This window comes from Sitophilus oryzae, unplaced genomic scaffold (genome assembly GCF_002938485.1).
Source record: "Sitophilus oryzae breed Bouriz unplaced genomic scaffold, Soryzae_2.0 scaffold_499_pilon_pilon, whole genome shotgun sequence".
Classification (NCBI taxonomy): Eukaryota; Metazoa; Arthropoda; class Insecta; order Coleoptera; family Curculionidae; genus Sitophilus; species Sitophilus oryzae.
In genome coordinates, this window is record NW_022147083.1 from 1,713,797 (window position 1) to 1,733,442 (window position 19,646).

General features: G+C 28.3%; 1 protein-coding gene across 1 annotated transcript; it reads left to right on the forward strand.

Moving 5' to 3' along the window:
* The first annotated feature begins 3,358 nt into the window (after window positions 1-3,358).
* On the forward strand, window positions 3,359-14,403 carry LOC115886875. The gene is made up of 3 exons (XM_030906198.1): window positions 3,359-3,576; window positions 12,379-12,678; window positions 13,554-14,403. Exons 1-3 carry the CDS (start codon window positions 3,417-3,419, stop codon window positions 13,724-13,726), a joined length of 633 nt encoding a protein of 210 aa, XP_030762058.1. The 5' UTR covers window positions 3,359-3,416; the 3' UTR covers window positions 13,727-14,403.
* The last annotated feature ends 5,243 nt before the right edge of the window (window positions 14,404-19,646 follow it).

Below are 19,646 nucleotides of genomic sequence, written 5' to 3' on the forward strand. Positions count from 1 at the left end.
AATAGAGAAATTATGTGAAAGTATGTAACTACGGTCAACTGTGCCCAATATGCATTTTTGTTAAAACTTGTTCATATTAGACCAAAGCTTTAAGGTTTAGGAAATATAATTTGACACTGCCACAAAATTATAAGTTGACAACATATAATTGTGTTGCTATTTACTTGTTTTGCATTGTTACCGGTCCAGTTTTAATTTAAAAATAGATGCAGTTTTTCTTAAATTAGTTAAAAATGGCTTGCCAAAAATTTTTCAAATTTGGGTTATTATTTTACTTATTTCACTTAATATTTTATATTTAAAATAAAAAAGTCGAAAATTCTTCAAAAGAACTTAATTTTTTATATAAATTAATATCTGAGGGATTACGGAATATTAATTATATTTTAAAATAAATTGATTTATAAAGCCTAAAATTTAATTACCAGATAATATTGTTAATTTAGTTAAGCCAAATTGTGTTGCTTTATTCAATTTCATTTCTGTTATTCCATGAATTACGAAAAAATAAATTCATATTTATTTTTGGGATTACCTTTAGCAATTTATTCAAATGAATAAATACCCTATAAAGTTTCACCGAATGGACAATTATTTAAATAGACCTTCGTCATCCTTTATAATAAACATACATTAAAACTTCCAAATAATTTGTGAAGTAACGTCAATATTTGAATGAAAATTGGTGTCTAGGAGTTTTTTGACATGAGAAATTTGATTTTGATGTCAATATGACTCCTACTTGTAGAGGTCGCTACCTACAAATTTTTTAACCGGTTTGAAGGGTAATACATTTTCGTCCGTACCTGTATAAAACTACTGTGTAAAAAATATACATTTACGACGTTTTATTTACGTAAAAAAGGTCTCTTGGTAAAAATCGCTAGAGTAATGGTTCTCGAGATATTTCGAATTTTAATTATTCGAAATTATCAATATCTGTGACATAAATTAAACATCATTGACATAAATTAAACATGTTGACTAAATAGTTATTAGACTGAAATTATAAATTTGAAATTTTTTTGTGCCAAAAGTTCAGCAGAAACTGTTTTATCATCTTTTTTTTTCGCAGAAAAAAATATGATTAAAAAAATATTTAAAAAAATAAAAAATTACCAAATTTACAACTTCAGTCAAATAACTATCGACTCAGCGTGTTTATTTTTTGTCAATAATGACATGTATTGACTATTTCCATTCTAAATATCTTGAGAACAGTTGCTCGTAGACCGTTAAAACACGTGTAGGTGGTTCCCCCTACAAATAGGAGTTATTGACACCAATACCAAATTTCTCATTAAAAAACTCACAGACATCAATTTTCACCCATATATTGTATTAGAAATTATTTGGAAAAAATCGAAATAAAAATGAAGCTTCCACACCCTGTATCTCCGAAATTAAGCATTTTCACACATTTATATGAACTTTTTAACTTATTTTTATCTGCAGAATATTGTGCCCAAGTTTCCCGAATACAGTTCGGACCACCTTGTATAGTGAAATTAATTAATATTCATTCTTATTTTGGTAAAGAGGTATCTACAACGAGATGCACAGCCTTTCCAACCGTTATTTCTATTTCCTCCGTCTCAGAGGTTCTTGAACAGACTGAAACTAATAATATACTCCTTCTCTTTCTCCGGTATCCATATCATCCACGATGACAATCAAATATACACGATTTTGATACCTTGATTATTTAATCATTTAGAGTCGAATGATGTTCTACCAGGCAACCGATTACGATTTATTCTATTGGTCTTTTAATGTTTGATTTTTCCGTGCCATTTAACGTCACATTCGCCTTCGCATAGGATTCTGGAATTCCAGTGATGCCAGCTGGCTAATGTACGAACGAAAGGTGATTGTTACATTTCCCTGGTGCTAAGCGGTGCAAAAACAATTTGCTGAGATCGTCCCTTAATTGTAAATTTAATTGAGATACCCTTATTTTTTAAAAAGTTTCTCGTAGGTATCTTTTATTACTTTAAAAATTTATGTTTTCCTTATTGCTCTTATTGTTACGTTTGTGTATTTATTCAGAACAACATATTTGCAGTTTGTTGGGAGAGCTGTAAAACTTGCTCTCGAACTTGATTCCAAGGAGGTTGCCTAAATTTACCACCTCTTTGGGAATGCGTCCTCTTCATATTTGTATCCTTTCTTTCTCACTTTTTGATTTCCGGCAATTTCGATCAGTAGGGTTTTTTACTCTATACTCTAAAAGAAAAGGTTGTTAAACACCTCAAAAATATTCTGTCCAAGTATGAGCTCTTAATTTTAATAGGAAGGTCCTCTACTTTTCAATTTTCTATTTTTTCCTTATTAATATTTTTTTAATATAATTTTTTTAGTCGTTATTTACTCGAAATATAATGTATCATTGACTCTAAGCTAGTAAAAATGCAATAATTTTTTATTTCAAAGTATCCATACATGCTTTATGCAATGCTTACAATTTGTGCAAATTTTCCCGAAACACATAAAATAAATTGGAATTGTTCGAATTATTAATCAAAAACTGTTAAAATTATTGTGCATTGAAGTTTGACGATGAATATCTTTTAAACGGTTAATTTAATCGACTAATCATAAGAAACCATTTTTGTAGTGAGTAGTAGAGTGTTAGAGTTTTGTAGTGTTAGAGTTGTAGTAGAGTTAGAGTTGTATAGAGTTTTGTAGTGAATTTCCTACAAAACCATGAGTTGCGCATATTATAATGAATTTTTGCTAACGAGTTATAAAATTCATAATAAAAAAGATATCTGCCTTAAAATAATCAACCTTCATTAATTTGCGAATGGTGAGGTTTACAAAAAAAATATAGGACACCTTCTTTGTAGGAAATTCAATTTCCTACAAACACGTGAGACGAAGATGTTTTCCCAAATAGTAGACACCGAGATATGAATTTTTCTTTCTAATAATAAAGGAAAAAATAGAAAATTGAAAGACGGATGACCTTCCTATTAAAATTAAGAACTCATACTTAGAGATTACTTTTTTGAGGTTTCTGTAAATCTCTTTTTCTAGAAGGATTATAAAGTGAAAAAAATAGTCGATTTTTTTGACCTACCCTATTGATCAGCCTTATTCCTTGAAGGTGGTAAATTTTTAGCATACGACAATTTTTTGATGAAAAAATATTGCGACAATATGAAATGAGCTCACGAATGAAGTGACACGCTTAACCTTTCTCTAAAGGTCACAAAATAATATGTATTAGATTTCAGTACCTCTTCACTACCGGAAATTGAATCGAAAATACATGCACGTACGACAAAGTTCTTGATTTTGCAATCGTATATAAACCAAACATTTAAATTACATATTTTAGTCGGTGATTCCGCTTATAAAAAACACAAACAAAAACTTATATTCAAACCTCTAGTTAATTATAATCAACAAATATGAGTTTTCTTTATGTCATTTTCAAAATAAACTTTTTTACTGTTATGGTATTAGCGTTGCCGCCTATTTATAGCGAACAATACGCGAAAGTTCGCTACCAACCTGGAGACAATAGGGATAAAGCCGAATTGAATTTGGAACAACGGGATAGAGAGGAAGGTAGGAATCCATTAGATCTCTTTCGAGATGAGATATTTTTAATATAATTTTCATGCAGTAGGGGTGTAATAATATTAAAATATCTGAATAGAAATGTGACTTTAGAAATTCCATTTAAAATGAACTTATATATCCATTGTTTATGGTCTCCCTTTTATAAACTAACAAGATTCGTCAACTTATTTTCATATCGTCCTATTGCTGGCAAAAGTCACTAACTTTCTTTTTATTACTTCCGAGAAAAATGCGTCTAAATATGAATTGCATTGCATAAAGATGTTATAGTTAGTAACTATTTGGTATTAAAATAAAACGTAAATAGCCAGAAATCGTAGTTAATGACTTTTGCAATCGATTCTCCGCTTCAAAACATAGTTAGTGATTGAATTTGGTTGTTCGGAAAAATGTTAGTTAGTGACTTTTGGCAGCAATAGAACGATATGCAAACACACACCAAAATATATCCACTAAAACAAAATTAAAAAGAACTTTTTATAGATACTTTAGAAACACAGTTCGAAATTTAATATTTACACCCCGAGTATTCTTTTAAAACTGTTAAGTTTAATTTTATATTTATATTTTAATAATAAAATTAGTCCTTCAATTCATTTTTTTTGTTTTTCGTTCCACCCGCTCTTATGTTTTAAACCACCATACCTGTGAACCTTTTCGTATAAAATGTACGTGTCTAAAATATAAATAACACAGAAATATATACTTTCAAACAATTAAAAAACTAAGTAATAGTTAAATATTAAAAAACGTAATATTTAAATGAAATAATTTTTTTATAATTAATTATTATAATTAAAATGTATTCCATTACAACAATAAAATTATAATAATCAGAAATATTATATTAATGAAGATAGTTTGTAAATTAATTATAATTATCTAATTTTGAATATATTATAACTAATTATTAAATAGATAACAGTCCCAGGTATGAATATATTATATTCCTGCAGATTTTAACGTGTGTAAAGGATTATAGAAATACATATTTTAGTGACAAAATTTTGCCTAGATTTTCAAATATTGAAAATCCTTTCATACATAGAAAATGTCGAGTTAATAATTTACGTTGTATGTAGAGGGTGGGTCAAATTGGACGCTTTTAAAGGGAAACACCCTTTTCTATAGGAGACAGACGAAAACTAATATCGGTGTCTGGAGCTCAATTTTTATCAAAAACATGATGGTGAAAACCGCACGTCGATATCTGTTACTGTTTATGAGTTACGGGGTGTTTTTCAAAAATGTGCATATTTAACAAATCGCTGTAACTTTTTTGCTATGGAAAATTTTGTATTTTTATGATGACACTTCCAAAGCACCTTTTTACGTAGAATTTAATGATTTAAGTATAATATTTTTTAAATTAATAATTTAAGAATTATCAATAGAAAATTTGATTTTTTATATGGGACACCCTGTATATTTTTAATTCATTGAAAATAATTTAAAATTACCTTTCCAAAAATATAACATACTTGATATTTTGCTCGATTCCTCTTCGAGATATAAAGTTTTTAAAAATTCGCCTACTTTGAATAAGTAGGCTGTGAACCGCGCCGTAATAATGCGGCTGTAATGCAAAAAAAAAATTGTAGCTGTGAGCAGCAATTAAAATGAAAATAATATTTGCAATGAGAGATTTAGAATTTTATTAGAATTTAAACTATATTTAACAACATCAAGACATTTAAACTATATCTAATAACAATAAAATTTAATAGCAAACCAAGACATGATATTTTGCTGCAGGTGTTCGACATAAATGTCTTCTGTTATGGACAGACGGGACCGTTTTTGAACATTTCTCGCGGAATTCATTAACTCCATAGGGGTGAAAGATACCCTCGCATAACCGCTAAGTACTTCTAATTCTTTTCTAGATTATAGAGACAATTTAAAAATAAGAACTTTTATTCTTTCGTAAAGTAAAAAATCCATAGGCACAAGTCCGTCGGCCTCTACGGCCAACAGCTGGGATCTTGGTTAGCTAATCGATTATTCTCGAAATGGGCTGCAAAAGTTAGCTGATAACTTCAGCGTTCAGCGGTGCCTCGTCTTGCTTGAAAAATATGTTTCCGAGTTCCACTAGGGGCAGATCATCAATAATGGGTTCAAAGCCTACTAGTTAAAAGAGACGAACTTTTAAAAATTCTGTATTTCGAAGGGGATTATAACAAGATATCAAGTGTGCTATATTTTTGGAAAGGCAATTTTAAGTTCTTTTCATTTAATTAAAAATACACAGGGCGTACTAAATAATAAATCAAATTTTCTGTTGATAACTCTTAAATGATTAACTTTTAAAACATTATACTTAAACCATTAAATTCTACGCAAAAAGGTGCTTTGGAAATGTTTTCATAAAAATAGAAAAATTTTTATAGCAAAAAAGTTACAGCGATATGTTAAAAATACACATTTTTGAAAAACACCCCATAACTCCGAAACTGTAACAGATATGGATGTGCGGTTTTCACCATCATGTTTTTGATAAAAATTGAGCTCCAGACACCGATATTAGTTTTCGTCTATCTCCTATAGAAAAGGGTGTTTCCCTTTAAAAATGTCGAATTTGACCCACCCTGTACATTATTTTTATTTTTAATGACAATTATATAATTTATAGTTAATAAAATCATTATTTTTTATCTTTGTAATCTTGCAATGTGGGTATGCAGTGTGTGTCTTTAAAGTAGAATAAATTCATTATATCAAACACAGAATTTAAACAAAACGCTTGAACATATCAATTTATTATTTTAAATTGCTCATATTTTTACATAAAAATTATTCCTACAGAAAGCAGATATTTCTACATAAATGTTTCCAAAAAGAAGATCGGGGAATAACATTTCCAGATTTAGTATAAGCTTCTTCTAAAAACTGAACGTACGTCATTTAGATTATGATTAATTAATATTTGACATAACATTTGGTAACCAATAACAACCGCCCAACCGTTGAAGTAACTTCTTTGGCCATTGTGTATAGTCCTCCCTTTTTCAGAGTTTACTTTTATATGTCCATTAACGACAGTTCTGTCGGTTTACCTGGCCATTCATAATAAAAGCTAAATTGTCAAAAAAAGTATGTTTTTTGGGCTCACAATCATCTTTTTGTATTTTCTTTCTTGTTAATTTAATCTACTACCTATGCCATATTATCAAGAAATTATGTTTTTAACTAAAAAACTAAAAAAAAATCCAAATTTTCAAGAAATAAGCCTCATAATCGTTTTTCTAGGGTCGAAATATACTACCCCTAAAAATATTTGCACTTATTTAAGACTCACCCTGTATAGATAGATAATATAGAGGTAAATTGTAAAATAAAAGCTTAACGTAATTTCATTCATTTGCAACAATATATTGTATCTTTATAAAAAATCAAAATTTTATAGAACAGTAAACAGAAACGCTATTTCCTTTAAAAGCGAAAGGATTTACTACTGAGCTAAGAGCTGCAGCTACATTTTATCTCTTTTCTCATAACTTAGAGTTGATAAGAACTCAGATAAAACTCTAAAGTCTAAAGAGAAAAGGCTCTAAAATTTCGGTGTTTATTTAAACGACTTTTTTGTGAATAAAGGATAAAGCTTTTTTATAGCTTTTCCGAGAAAATGCAATTGTCTTTATTTAGATGACTACACTTAAATAACAAAATACAAATAAGTGTTCTATATAGTTTTTCATACATAGTTACAAAATTCTTCTGTTGAATAGATTTACTTATTACTATTACACTTACATAACGTACATCTGTTTTTTTTTCTTTTTTGCCATGGAATCCCTATAAAAAAACTTTAATAACAATCCGTACTAATATAAAATAAATTGTAATCCGTATTTTTTTCTCCACAAAGATATAATCCAAGAATTAATTTTAGTCAACCCAACAAAATCTCCCTTAATAAACAGTATGTCCCCGGAACAGAATTGTCCCGGAGTCTTTACAAGAGTAAAAACTTTTTTATTATTGACATTTTAAGAAAAATAGGTACATTCTTCATAAGAAATTTTGCTGGTTCTATAATGGTTAATCCCGTTTATACTTTTCCAAATTTTCATACCGTTTTAGAGAAAATTGAAAAAAATATGAACATATGTTTGAATATGTTGATGTCGTAAACATTAAAAGCGTTTCTATGGGAATATAATTTCGATTTCATGCTTTGATAGATGGTTATTATTAATTTTGATTAACACCACATTTTTTGCTGTTGTTAAAGTACTACATTTTCCGATAACTATTATCACCCTTTCCCTAGCATTAAACTATATAAATTTTGTGTTTCTTTAACATTTTAAAGCAGCAAAAAATATTCCGTTAATTAAAATTCTATCAATAACAATTTATACTCTGTTTTTTTTTCTCAGGTAAGATTTCGACAGACGATAACAGAAAATTATCATGACGTCCATACCAATCTATTTATTTCACTAAAAAAAGTTTCTAACGTTTTATAAGTTAAATATAGCTGGGTTTATATATAAATCCGTCGTGCGTCGTCTCTTGTTGTTTTTAACCAGTTTTATTGGTTTATTTCAAAAATGACAGACCATATTTCAATATTATTGAATTGATGCAGCGATGAACGATATACGTACGCATATGTGTATGAACCCGACTTAAGATTTTTGAGGCTTTTCAAACTCTTGCCAAATTATAGGTTATAATTTTGTGTCAAATTTAGTCAAATACCGATTTACGAATTGCTTTTGAATTTTGGTTCGTGTTATTGGTTGTGTGTTTTGTGTTTTTTGAAGTTAAGTGGAGGAACAATAGAGGGAAACTTAACTGTAGACCCAGACCACAGTTTATAGCAAATTTAAAGTTAATATTCGGTGCCCAAACTCCAGACCAGAGAGTTTTATACACAAATAAAGTTATCATCAGTAAAGTCTTCTTTTAAGACCATCTTGTATATGGTACTAAAAACTGGATTAGGCTGGAGTAGCTGTAAAATAACATCGCACAATGGGTAAATAATATATTTTAGTACTGCAGAAACAATGTCAAAAGATACTGGTTAAAGTTAATTGATCAACTTAGGTATGAAATTCAATTAGTGTTATTATTAATAACATATTTTGTTTTATTTATGTTCTTTTTATTTATTACTGTGCAATATTACTCTTTTTACTTGCACATAAGTTATATTGATAAATAATATAATAATAAAGGCAGGACGTTTTTTTTTTCACAATATTTTGAATATAGGTATTCAATTGTACCAACTTATTTCTTTGTGAAATAAAATAAACTACTTTGAAATTAAAACGACAGACACATCTATCACTGTCAAGGATTTTGTCGTTAGACAGACTATATCAAAGAATGAAAACAAAATTATATTAACATAGAAACGCGTTTTAATCTTTAGGAAATGTCAATAATAAAAAAGTTTTTCCTCTTGTAAAGACAATCGTGGAACATACTGTATACTATTGTGTCCATAGGCAGTCAATAATTTCTTAAAATTGAATAAAAAAGGTTTAGAAAATCTTTTGAGAACATATTATTAGTAACTATAATAAAGTATCTATCATATCCAAGAGAATTATGTCAATCATCATTAGTAAAGTAAATAAAAAAAAGATTAAAAAAAAATCAATTAAACTAATTTAGCAATAACAAAATATATTTTGTTACTTACCAATTATTGAAACAAACTTTGAGAATTGATTAAATATTTTTTACCATCAGATGTAGAATTTACAGGGTTGTTCACCACATTCGACTCGGAGTATTGTAGCTAAACGATTAGATTTTCACAAATTGTAAGTTTTGGGTTCGTTGAAGGTCAATTAGAGCTACAATTTAAAAATATTTTTACAAGATACAGAGTGTCCCAAATAAGTAAAAAATATTATAGTTATATTTTTTTAAATGGAACACCCTGTATATTATTCTATTTTTGGATTCTACGATTGAAATAAAGGTAAATTTGATTAAGGTTTATCACACTTAAACCTTACCGTTTTTGAAATATTTTCAATTTTATAAAATTGCAGTAAAAATTTTAAGGCTTTATTTCTCCCAGGGTATCAAAGTTTTTAATACCAAATATTTACTGAAGATTATTTATTGATCAGACATTGTGTTGCAATAATAAAAATTTTGCTACCTTATACAGAGTATCCAAAAATTTATATTAAATAATTACTAGCTTTAAACGGCAATAATTTGTTTAATTTAAATGGAACACCCTATATATTTTACGTAAATCAGATGCACAATGTAATTGTCTATCAAATTTTATTATACCATTTTTTATCCATCTCTTCAAGTTTTCGTAGAAAATGCATTTTTTTTATAATTTAGGCCACATTTATCACTATTCCCATGGAATATTGACATTTCAGATTTTTTTATAGCACCATAATATGTACAAAATGTACAGGTGGTAAATATTGTTAGCCCATTGGCATACAAAATAAACTATTTAAATATTTATAAAAGAGTATACTAATTAAATATACCATCATTATTTCCTACCAAAAACACCAAAAATTAGTTAATTTCATACTTATAAATTGTTTTAATTAAAAAATTATTCTAAATAAATGTGGATTTGGCTCAGAAATCAATATAATAATAAGTTATAAAAATGAATGTTTGTGTTTTTATAAATAAGCATTGGTCAATAAATGAAGTAAAATTTATAAGGTGTTGCTTTGTACCACACAGTCTAATACACACACAAAATTCAGTTTTAGTATTTGGAGCCATTATTACTACAACGTAAACAGTCAAATAATGTAGTTTGAATACTGGGATCATATTAATTGGTCCTCTTTAACAAAAAATATTTAAACAGTTTTTTTTATTTTTTAATTAAATAAGCGAACTAGGTATATCGACAATATTAGTATCTGTACCCTTTGAAAATTTGTTATATCTTTAAAAATAAGCTAAAATGTCAATATTCCATGGGTATAGTGATAAATGAGGTCTAAATTATAAGAAAATGCATTTTCTATGAAAACTTGAAGAGGTGGGTAAAAAATGGAACAATACAATTTGATAGACAATTACATTGTGCATCTGATTCACGTAAAATATATAGGGTGTTCTATTTAAATTAAACAAGTTATTGCCGTTTAAAGCTAGTAATTAGTTAACATAAATTTTTGGACACTCTGTATAAGGTAGTAAAATTTTTATTATTGCAACACAATATCTGATCAATAAATAATCTTCAGTAAATATTTAGTATTAAAAACTTTGATACCCTTGGAGAAATAAAGCCTTAAATTTTTTACTGCAATTTCATAAAATTGAAAATATTTCAAAAACGGTAAGGTTTAAGTGTGATAAACCTTAATCAAATTTACCTTTATTTCAATCGTAGAATCCAAAAATAGAATAATATACAGGGTGTTCTATTTAAAAAAATATAACTATAATATTTTTTACTTATTTGGGACACTCTGTATCTTGTAAAAATATTTTTAAATTGTAGCTCTAATAGTCCTTCAACAAACCCAAAACTTACAATTTGTAATAATCTAATCGTTTAGTTATAATACTCCGTGTCGTATGTGGTGAACAACCCTGTATAATTTTTTACATTCTACCATAAGATACAATTTTATTAGTGGGAAATATATTTTGTAATTAATAAATATACTATCTGCTTCTAAAATTATTTTAGAGATATTTTACTACCTGAAGTAAACAAAAATATCAAAATTTATTAATATTGTGAGTTTTTTGTTAATTAAATATGTACACAATTCTTCTGTTATATAAAGAAATAATCCTGAACAAAGTATTTTGCCTGAATAGTATCGTTAAGCTTATCGTACCAAACTTACCTATAAAGATAATATTAAATAATAATTGGTCTTCTTGAATTACAGAACCAATATAAGAAACATTTTTTCCTTATAATACACAAATGGTTAGATATTACTTTGATATTGACTTATTCTCCATATGCTTCCATAACGTTCGTTGTTACGATTACTCTTTTTGCCGTTCCCCAATATTTCGTCTAGGTTTTATGCAAAATTATCTGTTTTTATGAATATATGGATACGGCTTAGCGTATATTGAAATATATGAAAATTTTGAAATTCTAATTCACAGATTAATTCAGAAAGTCAATTTGGTTAATCCTGCTATCACAAACTCTATTTTCTTTAATCAAGTAAAACTGTTTAATTTTTTGGGTTATTTTTGTTTTTTTTTTAATATTATTTCTTTGATGCAAATATAATGTAGTAGTACACAAACTTCTGCACTTAAATGTATATTTAGGTATGTTTTAATCAGTACGTATTTAAGTTGATGTTTTTTAATCAATACGTTTCTTAGATGATGTTTTAGTATTTTGGTATTTCGCCACTTATACTGTAAGAAAATCTACAAAATGAGATAGATATTTTTGTAAACACCGCTGCATTAATCTAACCAAGACCAAGTTGTCAGCGATATTTTACTAATAAAGAAATTTGCCTAACGGACAAAAATGCTTAAACTTTCGTCTTAAGCATTTTTTGCTATTAGGCAAATTTGGTTTATTAGTGAAATACCGCTGATAAATTGATATCCCTTGGGTTAGCGCAGCGGTGTTTACAAAAAATTACTATTTTATTTTATAAATTTTCTTACAGTGCAATTGGCGAAATACATATTGGATTTTTTTGCAGAAATGAATCCACCACAGACACATAGGCATTTTTTATTGCATTCATAAATTAATATAATATCTCACTCTATTCATTTAACTATTTACTGAAATCTAATTTTCTGCCAATATAAATTATTTTTTAGTGACGGAGAAATTACAATCACATTCAAGTAGCGACAAGTTTGCTGCTGTTGAAACTTTTGAGGTAGCCACAGAGCCAGAATCAGAACAAATTAATATAGCAAGATTTATTCATACAAATATACCTAGAGATAAAATTGTTGAAGAAAGACTAGAAGAAACGACTACGGAAATCGAGTTGGTGGAAGAATTTTTACCCACTCAAATTAATATTGAAAGTGCTAGTAAAAAAAGTAATGACGAAGATAAAGTAATTAGTGAATATTCACAGAGATCAGAAATAGAAGATTTAAATCACCAAGGTAAATTATATGTGTAAAAGTAATTTGATATTTCGAAATATCATAAATAATAATATGTATTCATTTTGACATCTAAGTACGTATGTCTGTTATGAATTGAACACATTTTAATTTTGTTTTTGATTATACTATTTTTATACAGGGTTCGGCAATAGGTGCTTCGGGCATCGGTAGCTTCTATAATAAAAAACATAGGAATTGTGTATAAGTGCAAACCGTAAGTAACAAACACTCACTATTTTTTGAGTCATCCTATAGAAGTTAAAATATTTTCCTGAAATATGTACGTCCTCTTACATACTCTAGGTTTGCACTTAAACAAAATTCCCAAGTTTTTTATTCTAGGAGCTAGAGATGCCCAACGCACTATTGCCGGACCCTGTATAGAGAGAATGAAGGGTCCATAGGAAAAACATGAGTAGTGCCAATTTCTTAATTTTAGTTTCTTAATTTCTTAATTTTAGTTTTGCAATTATAGTAGGTCTACAATGTTAGTATGTCTACAATGTACAATATTATAGTAGGGCTACAATGTACAATATTATAGTAGGTCTACAATGTATGTAGTAGATTTACAATATTATAGTAGGTCTAATTAGTCCCTACAAAATGTATAAACTCTGCAGGGCTATAAGCTGTTAAATCCTATGACATGGCCTAGTATAATTATTATACACTTTTTTGTGCAAGAGGAAAAAATCTTCAAAAGACGCATGTGCGTTTTTAGGTTCCTATGATATATAATATAATCTATAATTATTATAGAAGCAATTTTCAACTGAAATAATAATTAAAAAAATATAATTGAACATCAATTAATTGAATAAACATTTTTTTATTATTTTATTATTATATAATTAATATTTAATTTTTAGGGCCTTACTACATATATCATCCAAACAAATTTTTCCAGAAAACCGTTTTTAATATGGAAGAGTATTTGCATCAATTAAAGTTAACACCCGAATTAAATTTTGTTCCGATATACGAATCTGTGTTTACTTACGATCCAAATACGTTTGTATTCCAAAGATTACATATTAGGTGAGAGTGGTAAAAATTAGGATTAGCATCATATAAAAATGACTGAAAAATAATTTATATTAATTTATTTTATTTAAAGTTGCCCTGTACTAGTTATATTATCAGGTTCATAGATACAAAAGTCACCATATGGGTTTAAGCTAGTTTGACAATGAGTAAGTTTAACTAACAAATGGCGGACAGAAAAAAAATTGTAATAAACAATTATTATATTAATACTTGCTACCAATAAATATCAAAAGTATTAATTTATAATATTCCATTGACCGTTGCTACAAATCAATATAAACTTTGAATCCCTAATAAATAATATCTAAAACTATTATGCCGAAATATATCTTTCCTAAACAGTGATTTTTGCATCTAAAGGGTTCAAATTAATAATTTAAACATCATATCTAGACTAGAATTATGTTCGACATATTATATGTAATGTGTAATGTGTATATATAATTATGTTCATTACTTATGATAAGATATAAATAAGGAGCAGACTTACTAAAATGCATTTTGTCCATTTTTTAAGATTTTCAATTAAAGGTGGCGTTGCAAACTACATACACAGATTTAAAATATTATGTCAGAAACGACGTTCTAAATTCATTTTATCCCGTTCTAATTAAATGGCGAAAATACCTTAGGCTTTCTATGTGCTGTATGTCCATTGGCGGTAGACAAACAGCAGTGTCCTTTTGTGCTGTGGACATACTGCTGTTTGTTTGTCATTGCTAGATGAAGAGTGTTTTTTTGAACTACAAATTCTCTCTTTCTCTGAATGGAGCGACAACTGGGGACCATGTAGTTGCGAATACGGACCGTGGTAGCAGAAAAATTTAAGAGAAATTTTACGTCTAAAGGACATTCCAATAGTTTTTTTCAGTTTTTTTCAAATATCATCAAAACTATATTTTTCACATGTAGGTGTACTATTTTTATAATTTTTTATCCATTTTTTAAATATACCTACTAGTTTTTCGATAAGTTTCTTGCAAAAAGCTTAGCACTTTTCCTTTGTTTGCCAAAATTCTAAAATATGGACAAAATAGATGCATTTCATAGAAAGTCTACTCCTCAAATATTGTTAAGTATTTTATTATGTTAAGATTAGATATCTAGAGGTAGAAAACATGTATTAATCAATCTATGTATACATATATTAGGAAAAATGTTTTTTTTTCAAACGTCACAAAAGTATTAATTTTTGCGACGTGATTGACAATATAAAAAGTAATTTTAACGCCTAGGCATAAACACTTTTACGCGTAAGCACAAAAGTACGAAAATTTATTATTAAACCGACATAAAGTGTCAAATTCAACGAGCATAACCATAGTTTGTCAATATATAATTACTTACAAAGTATTACCTTCAAATATTTTTATGTTGCAACGTTTAAAATTGTTTAAAATATGGAAATAAAAGGATTTCGGACTTATCAAGTGTAGTTTACACTTGATAGTGGTCAGTGATCCTTCTGACGAAGTCCGAAATCTTTTTTTTTTCAATACTGAATCATTGTCTACCACATTCAAAAAATGTTTAAAAAATGTTTTGTGACGTTTGAGAAATTTTATTCAATAAGTTAGTTATAAATATTGTAATACGTAAAAGTGGTAAAAAATAAATAGACATTTTAAGTTAAATGGAGAGTGAGCTATTTCCAAAAATCTTCGTTAAATTGTTGATTTTTTAATAAAGAATACACCTTGAGATTGGTAGACGAGAGCCTGTACCTCTACGCCACCGGGCACCTTCTATTTTGGATATACCATTTTAGATTTTAAATTTGAATTTGAACGAATTCAAATTCAAATTTTAGAATTTGAATTTTCTCACGAATTTCGTAAACATCCATTATGTATTTCACTTAAAAAAAAATAAATTTTACACGAGAACTGTCACGAGAATCTATAGCTTTGTTCGGGTTCGTGTTATTACCGATTCTGAACCGTCCTAGAATTCTGCAGCGCATGCGCAAATGAAATAATGTTTTCATATTTCCTTCTGCGCATACTCATCATAGTTCTAGGACGGTGCAGAATCGGTAATAAGAGAAACCCGAATAAGCTATATGTATTCGTTTTGGCTATTAAAACACGAATAAATACAAATTCTGAAACATTCTTATCACATATCTACCTACTTTTATTTTATCGCATTTTTTCGCCTGATTTTTATCCGGCGGACGGGTATACGTTAATTTGTCCGGTTCTGCCTATGTACTACGGTGGTCCGGTCTGTATACAAAATCCAATGTATTTTTCTGTCGATCTCGCAAGCTTTACGCAGAAGGGCAACGGGCCAGTTACGTTAAAACACCGGTCCCTAATAGATCACCGGAGTTAAGCGACGGTGGAATGATACGAGTAGATAGACGGACCACCGCACAGTGATGCAGAAGTTCCCAATAGCGGCAGAAAATCAAAATATCACAAGTATTTTTTTTAATGATAATTTCACTCGTATTGTTCCTAATAAAAGTCCATATTTTCAGAATCGTGAAGATTGAATAAAAACGGACCCATTATTAATCTCTGATAAGAAATGTGCGAGCTTATAAGATTATTAGCTAAAGCTAAAATTCACTCAGATGCAAAAAAACGCAACGGAGAAAGTTTTGGTAAAATTTGAACTGTTATATTTTTGTTAATTTTAGCCCTATTTTCATGATTTTTTTTTAGCAAGTTGTATATAATTATATCAGCTTTAATTTGTAAACTCAGTTTTTTATAAACTTTAGTATTTGGCATATTATACAGGGTTAATGGAGGAGTTGTTTTCTTACCCTAACTTTGACACACCCTGTGCAATTATTTCGTGTGTAAATTTTCCTGAAATATAATTTCAGGAAATTCATTTCATAATTTTTAATGTGTAATTTTAACTAGCTTTTCCCAGTTAAGCCCAGCTAAGTTTTTATTCGTTTTGTGCTTATATGACATTAAATTTAATATTATTAGTAATCTCATTAATTTTGAATAATTATTGTTAATATAAACTACAAAGACGTGTCAATGTGTCTATAATGCGTCAATATTCAGACAACAACTTTTATCAAGAATGTCATGCACCTTCTAGATAGTATTTTTTTCGGATATAGTAAGATATCACCGAGACTTCTCCTGTCAAGTAAAATAGAACAGCATCCTGAGGCTCCAAAACTTATTATAGATTAAATTATTCTATTTTTTATCCATTTGCTAAATCCATCTTAAATATATTATCCATCTTATCTAGAAGCTTTAGGATAATTTTTTGTTTCTTTTTCTTGCGCATTAAATTCTTGTAACTAAGTTCTAATTATAATTTAAGTATAATATTTTTACCACAGGTAATTACAGATATTTCTAAATTATAGAACATTTAAAAATATAACTAAAATTAAATGGTTGTAAGTGAACAACTGCTTTCATATAATGCGAAAAGAGCGCTCAGTCTTTTAGATGTTTTGGTGTTACTTTCATTAATAGCTAACTACATAAAATATACAGAATGTATTTTTTTTTCCTCATGGAAATGAATGTAAATATCTTTTTTAAGTTGAATTTAAGTAATACTTATTGGTAATTAGTTCTGAAAAAAGGATTAATTATATTAAAAACGAAATACTAATTCACCGTACATTATTGTAAGGGGCTGAAAATAAAACCCTTTATATTTATTTATGTGTTTACACAAACTTTTTTTTGATTTTTAAACTTTACAAAGAATAGAGTATTAAATTAATATGCTATGAAAGACAAAATAATATAATTTTGGGGGAGTACATTTTTTACCCATTTAATATTTTTTACATCCAATTTAAGTACACTCTGTATACATACTTCAGTTTTCTGAATTCAAAACATCACTTATATACTTAGAAAACCACATTTAACAAAAATAACTTGAAAAAATGTAGTAGTAAGTTTGAGAAATAATTTTTTGCCACTTTTCGCGTTTTCTATACATATACTAAATGGCAGATCATGATGACGGGATAGCCTATATCCCACCATAATTTAATTGAAGTCTGTCCAACCAGTGGATACATTGCTGTCATTTCATTTTAATTTACAGCTAAATTGAATTTTCTGCCATTTTTTGGATGTCGTCTATACAGAGTGTTTCAAAAAACATCTCTTGTGGGGAGATTCCTCACGTAAAAATAAGATATATTTTTTTTCATATCAACATAGGGTCCGATTCTGCTTTGTTTCGTACCTACAAGAAGTTAAAGTCTTCATTTTTTTCGATTTATTATAATTTACTTCCAAGTGCTTTTAGTGATTTCAATGAAATTTTTAGGATAAATGTTCCTATGCGGGTTACATATTTTAGCCCTGAAAAAGTTTCGACAAATTCACCAGAGATGTGCATATGGGTTATCAATTAAATATTTTTACAGCAAATTCAAATAAAAAAATAATGGTATTTAAAATAACTACAAAATACCTAATTTTAAAAAGTTTTAACATCCTGTAACCCGTGTTTATAGGAACTTCTTTCCATCTTGTTTGATGGGGAATCAATGAATGATAATTTAAGACGTTCACAAGTTAATTATTTTTTTTATTTTTTTTAAAGATTACTATTAGACTAGAATAAACTGACAAAATATCAAGAGTCAACTTTTAATCGGCATTAAACGGCTTACACTATTTCGCTAACAGGAGAAAAAAGTCAGTTGCGTACCTACATGCCTTTTTAGAAATATATTCCAGTGATATATGCACGTCCCTGGTGAATACGTCGACACTTTTTTAGCATTAAAACATGTCTCACTTATACTAACTTTTACTTGAAAGAAAATTATAATAAATGTAAAATATATTAAAACTATATTCCCCTGTAGCTACAAAACAAAGCAGAATCGGACCGATGTTGATATGAAACATAAATCGTAATTAAAAATTAAGATTTCTTATAATAAATCTTATTTTTACGTGAGGAATCTCCCGACAAGAGATGACACATATTTTTTGAAACACCCTGTATAAATCTTTTCAGGCAGACTTTATTTGAAGTTTTTTGCTTCGAACATTTATGGATCGAAGATGCACAAGAATGAGACGGACAAGTGATGAATCGAATACATTGGATCGTAATCAGGATGAGTGCTTCTCTCGGTCTGGAATATAGAAAATTGCAAATACACAATAAGTATATTTATGGCTGTAAACTCGATCTATATATCAATTAGTACTCTTAATAATTAGAATAATTAATTGATAAAATTTGCTTATTACTCTAATGGCTTTTATTATTAAAACCATTGCATTGGTTAGGTTAGGTTAGGTTTGGATGGCAGTAGGTTCCACCATTGTAAGTCTACTGCTTTGCGAACGGCAATGGGTTCGATGACCAGTCGGTACTGTCGCTTTATTTTTAAATAAAATTATTTATTTATCTAAATAAAGCGGAATGGAATGCAATAGCAAACCATCTTTAGTACCCCCCCTCCATTTGCCTAGTACAATCTCTCAAATAAAGCCATTCGAGTTCAGCGATAAAATGTAGGTGCTGTTGGCTGGTGAAACACTGATTAGATTAAATTAGATTCTTCAAGGTGACATACGCCTGTTCCACTGCATCCTTTTCATATCTGTTGTGGTCCTCTTCTGATCCTTACATCATATCCTTCTCAAAAAAACTTGAAGTATATAATATATTATAACTGATGGCCTATCATTGTCTAGTACAAAGCATCACACAAAAAACATTTAATATGGGGCTGTCGCACCAACATTAAATGTATTCTATCATTTTTCCTTATTCATACTTACGTAAAGTACGTCTACTCGATCGGTGTCTATGAAAAGAATGCAGACAAAAACATTTAAATAAACAGTAATATATTTTATAAATCGCTACCTATAGGTATAGAAGCGGCAGAAATTATAAATAAATAAATAAATAAATGCCTTTATTGTCAAAAAATTTTA